At 44.7% G+C, this 13,952-nt stretch overlaps 1 protein-coding gene across 1 annotated transcript in view; it reads left to right on the top strand.

The window, feature by feature from the left end:
* The window catches only part of LOC144104618 (uncharacterized), a 202,331-nt gene that overhangs the window by 149,812 nt on the left and 38,567 nt on the right, over nucleotides 1-13,952 (top strand). The window contains exon 7 of the mRNA XM_077637736.1: nucleotides 10,383-10,471. Within this exon, the coding sequence (XP_077493862.1) occupies nucleotides 10,383-10,471 (89 nt within the window). The remainder of the gene's footprint in view (nucleotides 1-10,382; nucleotides 10,472-13,952) is intronic.

The raw sequence follows: 13,952 nt of genomic DNA, 5'->3' as shown, positions 1-13,952 counted from the left end.
CGCGTCGCCCGTCAGCAACAGAGGAAGGGGCGAAAGGGCCCACGGTGCTGCCGCGCTACCGACGGCGGGACACAGCTAATAAGCATGAAGGGGTTTGTCTGTCGCTCCCGGAAACCAGATTAAGGATCGCCCCTGTCTTCCCACATTCTTGGTGAGCACTGCCTGTCCACCATGACAGGTGTCCGTCACGGCCCTCCTGGGAATGCGCTTTTGGTTCACGAGGCAGGGCGGGAAGCTGTGGGTGCCTTCTCAGCGATAGCCCACGTCGTTAGGGGGGGGTCCGTGCTTCAAGCTATCATTTTCGTTCCCCGTATGTACTCTGGGGCTCTGGCTTATACTGGGGAGTGGTTTCCGCGTGTGCCGGCGCCCTGCTTCCTGTAAAGGTATGCAGCTGGAAAAGAGGGGCGGCCTTACAGTAGCAGAAGTGTTGATGCGGCAAGGAATAAATGGGAGCCTTTGCTCTTCATGCTGCTGAAAATGTTCCCTATAGAAAACACAGACAATAGAACCGGTATCGAGGATCACCTGTACGTCGCTGTCGCACCATGTGAACGCGCTGCGATTGGATGGCTCAAGCTGAGCTTTCCGAGCTTCCGCTCATGCTTGGACCCGCATGCTGCCTCCAGCGTATTCTACCTAACTTTTCCCCCCTGTCCATTCATTTTTTGCTTGCCGTACTTTCTGCTACACACGTTGTCATTGTTTTTCCTGCTACACACGTTGCCATTGTTTTTCGTGCTCCAGCACCGTCCACATGTTGTAAGGTAGTTTTCGATTACAGGTATCATGTCACATTTCTAACACGAAAAGAGGAAGATACGAGGTGGCATTTGGGAGAAACCAAACTCTAATCCACCAACAAACGAAGCCTTCTAAGGATGAAGGACACCCATACCGAAAAAAGGCTGTGCTAAAAATGCATTTCGAACACAGTTCATAATTACATATTAATTTTGCATTTTTGTTGCTATGCTTAATTTGCAATAAGAATGCTTTGTAAGTATGATAGCAGTAATAATTTCACCATTCTGAAAAATGCATCAAAAATACATTTTCTCTCTGTTTAGCATATTTCTTATACATTAAATTTAGTGTTAAGTTTACATTAGAAACATTAAAAATAAACTAAAAATATACAATCAATACAAAATAATACATTTATTATAGACTAAAAATATACAACTAATACATTAAAAATGTGCAAAATTCGGCTCGGCTTAAAAAGGGTGCACTAGTGGTATTCTCGGGATAATGCCGATCAATGTTGTCAACATGGCAGGTAATGACTGAACTGGCTATAAGCGTCAGGAGAGACAATCCCAGAGAAAAAGCGTTGTCAGCAACAAGTCCATGACAATGGAGGGTCACGGGATGGGTCCTGAAGAGGAATGATGTCACCACACAAAGAAATGCCGACGGGAACTGATTTCAGCAAACAGGAACAGTTCCGACAATCGGGATACTTGGCTTGCCTTATATTGTGTCAATATAACCCCTGGCTTTGTGTCAATATATAACCCTAAGAGGAGACGCATTATCTTGACCGCTGAGGCGCTTTTTGCGCAAAGACTGTGGGCCCACAAATTGTCGCACAAGTGTCGGAATGGTTACTTTCAAATTTTAGGTTTATCAGTAACCGAATTGCTAGTCCTAAGTTGCGTTAGGCGTCTGTCAGGGGCCTAACTGCCAACCAAAAAATACATGCGCGTGTAAGAGAGGCGGTTGGCCCTGCCAGGCGGATTTTTTTTTATGGCATGTTCGGGCCCGGAGGTACGCATGGGGCCATTGCCGGTGTGATTCTATAACGCTGTCCATACGTAAATTAAATAAGTGGTGATTGCCTTTCTGCTGAAGTCAACATAAACGAATGGACGTTAGCAAAGGGAGAGTGTGCACTGTTCACGGAAACGTGATTTCGAGCACTAGGTTATTCCAAGGTAGCTTGAAGTATGCTGCAAATATACTGACATGGACTACCCAATTGTTAGATTTGAAGTGTACTTTAGACGAATTAATTTTGTATTTCCAAGCGCACGCTTTAAATATATTGCCAACATGCCAATGCGACTACCCGAAACGCGATTTGTGACACTAGTTTGTCCAACGGCAGCTTGCAGTGTGCTGCATATATGTTTATACGGACAGCTCATTCGTTAGAACTGAAGCATACTTTGGTCGAATTAATTTCGTATTTACGAAAATATACTTTGCATACATTCCCAACATGTCATTTCTCGAAACGCGATTTCCAGCGCCAGGTTGTTTAGTTGCAGCTTGCAGTGTGCTGCAAATGTGCTTACGGGGACAGCTCATCCGTTAGAACTGAAGTATACTTTGCACGAATTAATTTTTTATTTAAGAAAGCGCACTTTAAACACAATGCCAAGAAGTCATTTCACGAAACGCGATTCACAGCACTGACTGTTAAACGGCAGCTTGAAGTGTGCTGGAAAGTATACTTAGCACGAGTTAATTTCGCATTTACAAAAGTACACTTTCAATACATTGCCAACATGTCATTTCCCGAAGCGCGATTTCGACCACTATCTGTTCAAAGGAAGCTTGAAGTGTGCTGCAAAGTAGACTTTTGACGAATTAATTCCTATTTACTAAAATACACTTGAAATACATTGCCAGCATGCCATTTCCCGAAACGCGATTTCGAGCGCTAATTATTCAACGGCACCTTGAAGTGTACTGAAAATAAGTTTCCGCGGACAGGTGATTCGTTAGAACTGAACCATACTTTGGATGACTTAATGTCTTATTTGCGAAAGTACATTTTTCAATGCATTGCCAATACGCAAAGGCGCATTTCCCGAAACGTGGTTTCGAGCAGTAGATTTTTTACTGCACCTAAAAGTGTGCTTCAAGTAAGTTTAAAACGGCGGCCCGTTTCTTAAAATTGAAGTATACTTCCGACGAATTAATTTCATATTTACGAAAGTACACGTTTAATATATTGACAAGATACTAAAACCGATTATATATTCTTTAAAGAATTTGAAACTGGCCCGAAGCATGCTTTAGGGACGTGTTATTGGAAAATTTGAAAAATATATTTCGAATACCAAACGGGAAATTTCAGGAAATTATTCCCGGCATAGTTCAGGTATATTTATGAATAAAAAACTTGTTTAAAATACATTAGAATTATGCCTCTGTATATTCCAAACGTATTAGTTTTCGCTAACTGCCAGACAAGAGATAGGAAATAAAAAAAATTTGGCTGTGGCTTAGCTCTGGTGAAACCTGGAGTGACGCTAGAGTGTACTAGAATGTTTCGAGTGGCGCGACCATCCGCCGTGGAGAGGGCCGCGGAGCGTGGAAGTTGGCGGTGGCGCTCCGGTCAACCGCACTTGAATGCGTCTTTGCGGTCAGGCTGCCGTTTGCAGTCGCTGCGTACTGCCCCCTGATGTTCAAATTTATGCATCGTTCCCCTTTAGTAAAATGAATTATGAATATGCTCTGTGACCTCACGCACGCCATAGGAAAACTCCAAAACAATGTGTAGTGGTAGGAGAAATGCCTGGAAATTTACAAAGGAGCTCGCTCCCCCGTGTACATCCGCGATCTTGTTTAGTTTTCACGACGCTGCGAAACGGAATTACGTAACAGCCTAGCGGAATGCAGTGACTGCGATGTTGTTGCCTTAATGACATGGCACACACCCACGACGAGGAATAGGCCAGGCTCCGACGAGGAGTGTCGTCTTTTAGCGCACGCAATTCTTTATAAGGGCGAGCTAGTGGACTTCCTGGCAGCATCAGTGCAAGTAGAGCCTTTGTAAAAAAATTTAAAGCTGACGAGGTTCGCTTCCGAGCCACACCGCATAGCTCGTAATGCATTTTCAGCGTTCCATATCTCATGAAGGTAAGATTTTTGTTTCCGTTACGTTCAATAGGCTGAACGCCCAGAAGTTCTGCAGGAGCCCCACTATACTTCCTAGAAGCAAACCCCGTGAGCTCTGCGCTCTTGGCGAAGGCTGTACCTAGTAAAAGTGCAGTTCTAGTTCAAGTATCTGATGCCAACTTTCTACTTGAGAGAAGCGCCAATAATAGGGCAGGCAAACTTTGTGCACGCAACCCAGCCGTAAGGCAGCAGTAGCCGACTCTCTCCCCCTCCCCTCTCTTAAAAAACAACGAATATGCATGAAACAACTAATTTTATTTACATGTAGTGTGCCCCACTCAGTTTTCAACAAAATCTTGCATCTCACTTTTCTGCACACGGCTCAACTTTAAATGCTGCTGTGCTTTCCTTCGGGTGAAGTCACGAGTCTTGTTGACACCTTGACAAAAAAATGTATTCTGGTCACAAGATGTCAAATTTGAGGCGAGCTCCTTGAAGTGCTGATAGCATCTAATACGCTTCATGCCTGACTTGTTCAGAAGAGCAAGCACATCCATGATGCTGTCTTGATGCAGTCCTCCAGAGCTAAAACATCTTGTGAAAACGTCCTAAGCTGACTGGTAAACTTGAAGAGGCTGAATGCGGGGTAGAGCAAGCCACCAAAATCGCATGGTTTTGTAAATGTGGCACCATTCAAATTTTTCCATCGGGAGCTGGTAACAGAAGCTGATTCATGCGCACACGACATTTTGTTTTCAATATACCCTTTCTTGCAACATACCCTGCAATACAGTAAGTAAGCCTTGAGTCACTCCTCTGATTGTTATAAGAATGATCTGTCATAGCTTCTTTGTTAAGAGCTCTTTTTGCTTTATCAAGATTATCCATGTGGATCAGAATAACAATAAGGCTCTGCTGCTTGTGTGAACCTGCCCCCTGGTCTTGACTGATAGAAACGAGCTAACCATAACCTCAGGCACATTTGACCCAGCGACACTTTTTGCCAGATTGTACTGATTGAGGCAGTTGCTGGTTATTAGGAATTGCTGTGGGCTTGGGTGGGGCCAGTTCGAGCATGTTCCTTCTTTCACAGTGGCGCGTAGCATTGATTTAGCCGACGCTTGAGAGGCATCACAGGTGAAGAGCAGGCCAGCAGAGATTTCTCGATAGTAATAACTGCCAGAAAGAAGCACAACAACCATTCCCAGCAAGCAAGGCTTTTCAAGTGCGGGCGACGACAGCGCCGCCGGAACTTACTACACAAGGGGGCCCACGGCTAACCATAGAACCGGTCTCAGCTCCTTCCACTCAAATCATTCTAGTACACTCTAGTGAGGCGATAGCTACAGCTGGCCGAGTGGAACTTGGTCACAAGACCAACTGCGTGACGAACCACGTGATCAGCGACTGCGCCGCGCCGCCGACAGCTGCTCCGCACTACGTGGCCAACTACGTGGCAGCGTGGCGGCGCAGGGCTGCTGCCGCCACGATGAAGGCTCTAAATGCTACCGTAATGTAGCTATAACTACAAAACACAAACGCAACGTGAATTACGTATGAGAGAGAAAAGAAGGTTCACTCAAGGTTTCGTCCCAGTGTCTGAGTCAATTGGAGGTCGCACGGCGTGGTGGTGCGGTGAGGTATGGGCGTAGACGTGGTGTACCAGGCGGAGGAGGTATGAAGAACTCGTAGGGGGAAAGATGGAGATCCCCACTGATCTAGTCATCATGGCGGGATGTACGCGCGGAGTCGTGCACTACATTCAGCGCGTACCTCTTATTTAGCCTCTTTACGATAGCTGCCACCCTCTCGTTAGTGATATAAGGCTTGTCTATGTCTCCAGGTATATCCTTTATTGATGAGGAATCATTTACCTGTTTTTCGTCTGTCCTGTAATCTACGATAACGTAGTACAACCCCACCCCTTAGTAATTCAGGAGGCCGTATGATACAGTTTCCCGAGATTAGTTTTTCAAAATTGAATTGCAAAATGCGGCTTGCAGCAAGCACCTCACGTTGCCAAAACCACCGAAGTACGGCCGTAGTAAAGTGTACACGGAACTCATGTAGTGTGAAGTTTGTTTAGCCTTTTTTTTCACCTTTTTTCTTTTTCTTTATTCTCCGAAACAGTACACAAACTGTTGGTTGGACCCATAGCCTTTACGGCTAGTGAGGGGTCCAAATACAACACAAGCACAATACTACCGCAGACCGTGTAAAATAAAAAACTTCAAGATTAACACACACAATTGATTCCTACATTTCCATGGAAATTAAATAGTGTTTTAAAGATGCTGAAAAGTTATTTTTTTCTTTAACTTCATTCGGGATTTCATTCCACACATGGGCTCCACTGTATTCTAGGAGTCTCCGGCCGTACATATTGTAACAAGGTGGTAAATTAAATAGATTGTTAGTTGCAGCTCTTGTTTGTTTCATTGGTAATCTAAATAAACTAAGGGGCAGGGGGTTGTTAGATTTTATTACATTGTTTACTATTTCAGCTATCTTCAGTTTATATGCCATTGATAGGGGTAAGATACGAAGCTGCTGAAAGAGTGGCCTGCTGGGGTGTGTATTATTTGAATAAGTTATCATACGAATAGCTCGTTTTTGAAGGCGAGAAACAGGATCTAGGTATGTTTTATATGTACCACCCCACGCTTCCAGGCAATAAGATAATTGACTGTGCACAATGGCGAAATACAGAACGCGTAGAATTGGAAGATCAAAGCAGTCCCTGGCCTTTAGTAAAACATGACAACCATAGGCTAATTTGGAGCAAACATTATTAATTTGTTCTTTCCAGTGCATATCAGACGCGAACAGGACACCAAGATACTTGTATTGAGGCACCCTCAGCAGAGTCGTGTTGTCGATAGTTACAGATATACGTTCGTAGTTCATGTTCTTCCTGCGCGAGTGAAACACGGTGTACTTTATTTTCTCAGTATTAAGGGTTAACCGATTACTTTTAAACCACTGCGAAACTTCACCAAGCTCTTCATTAATTATACATTTAAGTGCCACTACATTTTCCCCTGTAAAAAGCAGTGCAGTGTCATCAGCATATATTACAGCTTTCGAATATTTCAGCGTTGATGGAAGGTCATTAATATACAGGGAAAAGAATAGCGGCCCAAGCACGGAGCCCTGAGGCACACCTAGATTAATGCTTTGCGGTAGTGAGGCTAAATTGTTCACGACAACATATTGTTTCCGTCCTGTAAAATAGCTTTTAATTAGATCACGAATTTTTCCTCTTAAACCGTAGGTTTCCAATTTTTCTGTTGTAGTATTGTGTGATCAACCGTATCGAAAGCTTTTGATATGTCTAAATATACTACTATGGCCAGCTTGTTATTATGCAGTGCAGAATTTATAAGTTGTGAAAGAACAAGAACTGCGGATGACGTTGACCTTTGGGGCCTGAAGCCATGCTGATTATGACATATAATGTTATATTTATTTAGAAAATTTTGTATACGTTTACAAAGAACCTTTTCAAAAACTGTATTAATTGCATTTAATACCGATATTGGTCCGTAGTTTCGCGGATCAGATCGCTCACCGCCTTTATAAATAGGTACAACCCTTGCAACCTTCAGCTCGTCAGGATATATTCCGTTTGCCAATGAATGGTTAAATATGTGTAGTAGATGGATCGCTAGTATATCAATGTTGTTTTTGATCAGTCTAACGGGTATTGCATCAGGTCCTGCCGCCTTGCCGGCTGAAAGGCTGCCGACTGCAGTGATTACTTCTTCTATGTCTATGTCAGGCAAAGCAAAACTGTTGTTAACACGTTCCGGCATCTTCGCCGTAGGTGCGTCAGCATGAACATGCGCGGCAACCGTAGGCCCAATAGAGGTAAAATAGGTATTGAATGATTCTACTGTGTCTTCGTCAACTGTCTCAGGGAGTGTTGCCGTACTGGATCGCAGGCCGATTGCCTTGTTCACTATATCCCAAATTTTTTTTTGTATTTCCATGCGCCTGTTTCACCAGTGATGAATAATATTCTTTTTTCTTTTTCTCATAAGAGATACAGACAAGTTCCTGCAGCGCTTATACTGGGTTAGGTAGTATTCGTTTGATCTCAACTGCTTCCATTTGCGATACCATTTGTCCTTATCTTTTAACACGGCTAATATTTCAGTATTCATCCAAGGACACGTTGGCTGGCTGTATTTATTAGTGTTCGGCAGAGAGCTCTGTTCAATGGCATTTTTAAGGATGTCTAAAATGTTCTTACACTCAGTATTGACGTTTTCATCATATGCCGTAGTGAAGTCGGCTTGTTCTAATGTTTCACGCAGTGCTACATAGTTTATCTTACTACGAATTTTACACTGCGTCAACTGCGCTTGTGGAGGCAGGTCTTTTTCTATTACAAGAAAAATGGGTGAATGGTCGGCTACCACCTCAGCGCAGGTACCGGCCAGCACACCTGGGACAATATTACAGAGGGCGTGATCTATTAGAGTACTTGAAGTACTTGTTACGTGGGTAGGTTCTGTAATAAGGTTACGTAAGGCAAATGATTCGAGAAGGAAAGTGTAGCTGTTCTGTACTCCATGTGATAGATCTAAATTGAAATCGCCCATTATGACAATATTAGAGCGACGCCCATGAAAACATTTTGTTAGAATCATTTCAAACCTCTCAAGGAACTCCGTTATCGATGTGTTTGGTGTCCGATAAACCACACCAACCATCAAACCATCCTGAAGTTTTATGAACAGGGTTTCAATGCAGTCAAAACTAACAGACGCCACTCCCATTAGCTGGTAGGAGACACTATCTCTGACAAACATCCCTACCCCACCTCCCCTTGCTCGTGTATCCCGTGGCTGGGATAAAAATTTATAACCCGGGAAAGAGACTACTTCATCACGCTTAAGCCACGTTTCACTCACGGCTATTACATCAAAACAGGATTCATACCTTGCCATGTGTACAATCAAGTTATTTAGGTTACTTCGTATGCTGCGCACGTTACAATGCAAAATTGAAAAGCTTTTATCACGCATCAAATCGTCAACTTGTTGAAACGTAAAAGCCATGTCAAAAGAAACAGGAAAAATGTCATGCTAAGATCTGAACGACAGAAAAAAAGAAAAGTCACACAACGTTGGCCAAGTCACCTTCACTTGTGATGTGCAGAACAGTAGAGTTGTCTGCCCTACGCATCAAAATTTTTCCTTGTGACAACCAAACAAACTCCCAGTTGTGGTCCTTAGCTGCTTTCTTTTCTTTAGATAGTAGTACTTTGTTTTCAACGCACAGGTGCTCATTAACAAACAAGGGTTCTTGTTCTTCAAAACCAAGCAGTCTCGTGTTTAGTTTGGTCTTTTTAGCTGCATTCCGGTATCACTAATTGCGCTAGGTTTAAGGATAGTTTCCTATAATTTCTTGCCTGAATATGGGTCTCATTTCGTGATCGGTGGCATAAACAGAACAATTTTTCAATCTGAGAAAACTTGGAAAAAACAGAGGAAAAAGGTAACATGCGCAGAAAGAACAGTCACCACAAGCGCCTACTCGGAACTGATCGTCGATTCTTAAACTCGGAGGGAACTTACATACTCTGAATGGCATACACACAAGAGCAACAAAAAAGAAGAATCAATGAAGTGCGACTTAAATGTTAATACATTTGATCCATTACACACAAGTTTCCGTTTTTACAGACGTATTATGCCTGGAACACCTCCTTGCCGGAAGAAAATGCGGTTCAGTTCAGAAAATGCTCACTCCGACGATAGTCACCTAGATACCTTGCTAGGTTTGACGGTGATTTTCCCAATGATGCTTTGGCTTCCTGCAAGCGCACATTTAAGCAACGACGCGTTTGTTCGATATACTGCAAGTGGGGTCACAGGAGAGTGCAGTATTAGAGGCCACCCGTTTTTTCTACATGACATACTGGTTCAACTTGATCAGTACCGAACAATTACCTCTGCCAAGAACACTACTAGTGAACGTGCTGCACGTAATCTTACGAAAAACTGCGGACAAAAGACGACGGATGCAGAACGAGCAGACACCGCAAGCGCTGACTCGCAACTCAGTGTTTACTCGAAAAATGCAGAACGTATACATACTACAAAAAAGTACTCGCAGAAGAGCGACAAAATAAAGCAATCAGTGAGGCGGACCTCCCTTTCCAGGATTGTTACATATTTTCGGTTTTGAGAATAAACACTGAGCTGTGAGTAAGCGCTTCATGTGTCTATTTCTTCCGCGTCTGTCGTCTTTGAAAGGTGTTCATTTCTATGATGCTCTGAAGAGCTCACTCAGTGGGCGATCCCTCGCGCAGCGCTGTCTGTAAGCTGGCGCACTTCAAGATGTGAGCTTGTGTGGGCTTGTAAACTGTTCAACTTTTGTTCGCTGTTTTCGTAGCTGATGCACTGGAGCGCTAAAGATTGAATGGAAAAGCAAAACCATGCGAATGGAATGGCATAACCCAAATGTGTCACTCAAACGCGCTGAACGCAAAACGTGCTTTTTGTGTTTTTCTTCTGCAGGGCACGCGTATTCAGGTTCCATTCAATATTCGTTGCCCAGTCGGATCCGCATACATCGCGGTCTGTGTTTTTACTGGCGCTTCAAAAAAGTGAGTAAATTTTTAATCTGCCGACAGAAATAGCTTGGAGAGTAACGCTGCTCGGAATTTGGACATTGTGGTCTGTTTTCTATTGCAGTTTAATTATTGGCACTCAACAACAACCATGCATCAACTCTGTTTTGTGCTCTAAAACACCTATGGAGCTCATTACACAATCCCGCTTGCCATTCCTAAGGCACAAAGCTTTGTCTTTACCGAGAATGGCGTTAAATAAGCAGCTGTCACGTCCTGAAGAGTTTGCTTCCTTGCGAGAGTTTACCCGTTTCTTGTGCCGTCTAGCAGATCTTATCAATGTGCCTTTCTTTGGCCTTGTTTTCTGCCACTTTTCCTTAAAATCATGTGCCGTAAGGTTGCGATCTGTAGCCGAATAAAGGCAACACCATGCGATCAGGCTTCGTAAAGTCTTAAAGTCTACAGAACAGCACACAAGTAAGCCATTACCCTAAAAGACAGTTGGAACCTCCCTGCGGCAAAGTTAAAATCACCTTCACTTCGCAATCATCACCGGAACCATCAATGCCGAAACGCGGCACACCTCATGACGATGTTACCCACATACTCGCAAGTACGTAAATGCACTCCCCGACATTTACAATTCATGCACCATCGGCTAGAATGGTATCAGCTTTGTACACGGAATAATACTTACCCCTGTTCCGGAGCGACCATTCTCGTCTGGGTGTCAAACTGTCTCAAGCGCAGCAAAACTTACAATGGGAGCAAGAACAGTGTCCGACGTTCTGCCTGTGAGAAGCAGAGCGTTATTCTTTCCGATTCGGAAGCTGCACGAGACGACCCTGCAGGATTTACCAGGAGAATTATTCGATAACGACTCGCCAGGCGCTTCAGTCTACAGCAACAGCGTGCTCAGAAAAATTGGAGGACGCTTAAGCTTCGACTTTAAGAGTGGAAAACTGCTCACGTCATCATCATCTTCAAGCCATCCAGCCAACCGACTATCTTCAGTGGCTATTCTGGACCCAGCACACACCACACCGCAGATGTCCAGCACACACCAAACGCACACCACTATCACAGCACACCAAATTGCGTTTTGAGAACACTAACACACCACTGCCGCTGTCCGTACAGAGTCCTTAATAAACATGCTGGTGTCTACAGCACACTCTTTTGTATTACCACATAACACCAACAACAGCAAATACGCAACACCAAGAACATATAATCCAGAGATAGCTAGAGCTGTTTAGTTGGCTCTATCTGTAGAGAGGTCTAATTTGCAAAATATGACCTGCGTTTTGCCCCGCACATCTGAAAACCCCTAGCCATTATTTTGGAGAAGCGCTGTGTTCATTTGTCTTCATTCAAATTTGGCTTCATTAGTATTTCATCCCCTCCTGCATTTTTCTTCCCATTGCACGTGAGTACCTCGGCAACATCACCTGTCTCCTCGGCTACTTCCGAGCATGCTACCTTGAGGGCGTACAGTACGGGACCCCTTTCTTCGTATTTCTTGAACATACTTATATGGGAAACGTTCTTAGTGTCATCTATCAATAACTCATAATCCATGTCTTTTTTCTTCCGCGTCACAAGGTACGGGCCCTTCCATTGCATGAGTAGCTTATTATGATCCGTGGGTAGCAGGACGAGAACCCTGTCGCCCGGAATCAGATTCCTGTGAATGGTTTTTTTTCTTAAGATCTCCTATGGCGTTCACGCGCCTTTCCCGGACTTGATTTGCAAGCCTGCATGTTTCCTTCAACCTGTCCCGACACTCAAGAGCGTATGTGTATGTTATCTTGAGATCTGATTCAATCTCTTTATTAGCCCACAGCTCCTTGAGTATTGCAAGTGGCCCTCTAAAGGTTCTCATTACAACATCTCGAAGGGCGAGAAACCAAGACTCGTCTGTGGTACTTCGCAGTAAGCAAACAAAAGAGCTGGGAGATATCTATCCCAATCCGTAGGTCTCTCCTGGCACATTTTCCTGATCATATCGTTGAGGGTGCCGTTGAACCGCTCTAGAAGCAAATTACACATCGGATGGTAAGGCATCGTCAATAACTGCCTTACTGACAAAAGGCTGTTAACTTCCTTCATTAGTTCCGATGTGAAGTTCGAGCCCCGGTCACTCAGAACTTCCCTCGGGAACCCATAACGCGAAAACATTTCCACAGGACCCTCCGCTACATGGATACTATCAATAGCTCCCAGTGGAACAGCGTCAGATAACGAGTTGCCACGTCAACCAAAGTAAGCACATATCTATTGCCTTTGGCGGATACTGGAGAGACTGGACCCACAATGTCAATAGCCACTCGCTGAAACGTTAGGTCGATGGCTGGAATCTTACCCAGAGGTACTGGACCAACTCTTTCATTCGGAACTGTGCGCTGGCACACGTCACATGACCGAACAAAGCGCTTAACGTCACTCTGAATACCCGGCCAAAATAACTCCTCGGTTATCCTAGACACCGTTGTTTGAACACCCCGGTGTCCGGCCATAATGGCGTCATGTCCTAAGCGTAGCACGGTCTCTAGCATATCTCTCGGTAACACCAGCTGTTGGACCAGCCTTCCAGAACTAAATATGCATTCCCTGTGCAGAAGACCATTTACCAATTGATACTCGAATGATGTACGACTCTTCTTACTTTTCACTTTTTCCCCGACTCTTTCGAAGCAGGTCTTCGAGCTCGGGTCTTCTTTTTGTCTAATTGCAATTTCGCCCGATGTTACGCTCAGGCACATCGTACCAGGAGTTGAGAGCGGACGCTGCGTTGCTCGGGCTGTCGCTTGAGGTCTTGTCTCCACTACCGAGGAGAAACTGACAGCCCGTCTGAGCTGTCGCGTGCCTTTCCTCCTTTGGATGTTCTTCAACGTCGCGCATCCTCCATTCAGGATCTGGGTCTTCGACCCTTACACCGGTAATGTTCCCCAACATGAGATCGTAGATGGGTTGGTCTACGCATTTTGCCACTACCTGCCCAGTATAATATGGCGCGGACACTAGAACCCTGGCTTCAGGAAGGTACCGCACTGTGCTGCCTACAAGACTGACGGCTCACGCTTCCCCTGTAAGATCCTCGTCCTTCACCAGGCTTCTCCAAACCAAGACTGTGTTGGCTCCGCTGTCTCTAAGCACCAATATTAGACGGCCACCTATCTGCACCAACAACAACCGGCATTGCTGCTTTCGGCTTGGGTGTTCCACTCACTGCCTCATTTTCCAGCGGCGTTTGTTCTCCTTTCAGCTGTGGAACTTCGGGTGGCGTGACAAGTTCTATCCTAGGGTCAACAACGCATGCAGCTCGGTCCTGCGTTCTGTATATGCACTCATCCAGAGTATGACCCCTCCTCTTACAACCTTGACACACAACCTGTATTTTCTGGGAAGCGCTACTAGTCCGACAGTCAGCTGCACGGTGTCCCACCTTGCCGCAGAGAAAACACCTGACTGGCGCCTTAGATGCACCGCCATATGATTTTGGTTTTGCCGCATC

This window comes from Amblyomma americanum, chromosome 9, assembly GCF_052857255.1.
Source record: "Amblyomma americanum isolate KBUSLIRL-KWMA chromosome 9, ASM5285725v1, whole genome shotgun sequence".
In the NCBI taxonomy this organism is placed as follows: domain Eukaryota; kingdom Metazoa; phylum Arthropoda; class Arachnida; order Ixodida; family Ixodidae; genus Amblyomma; species Amblyomma americanum.
This window is presented reverse-complemented; position numbering and strand designations above follow the sequence as displayed.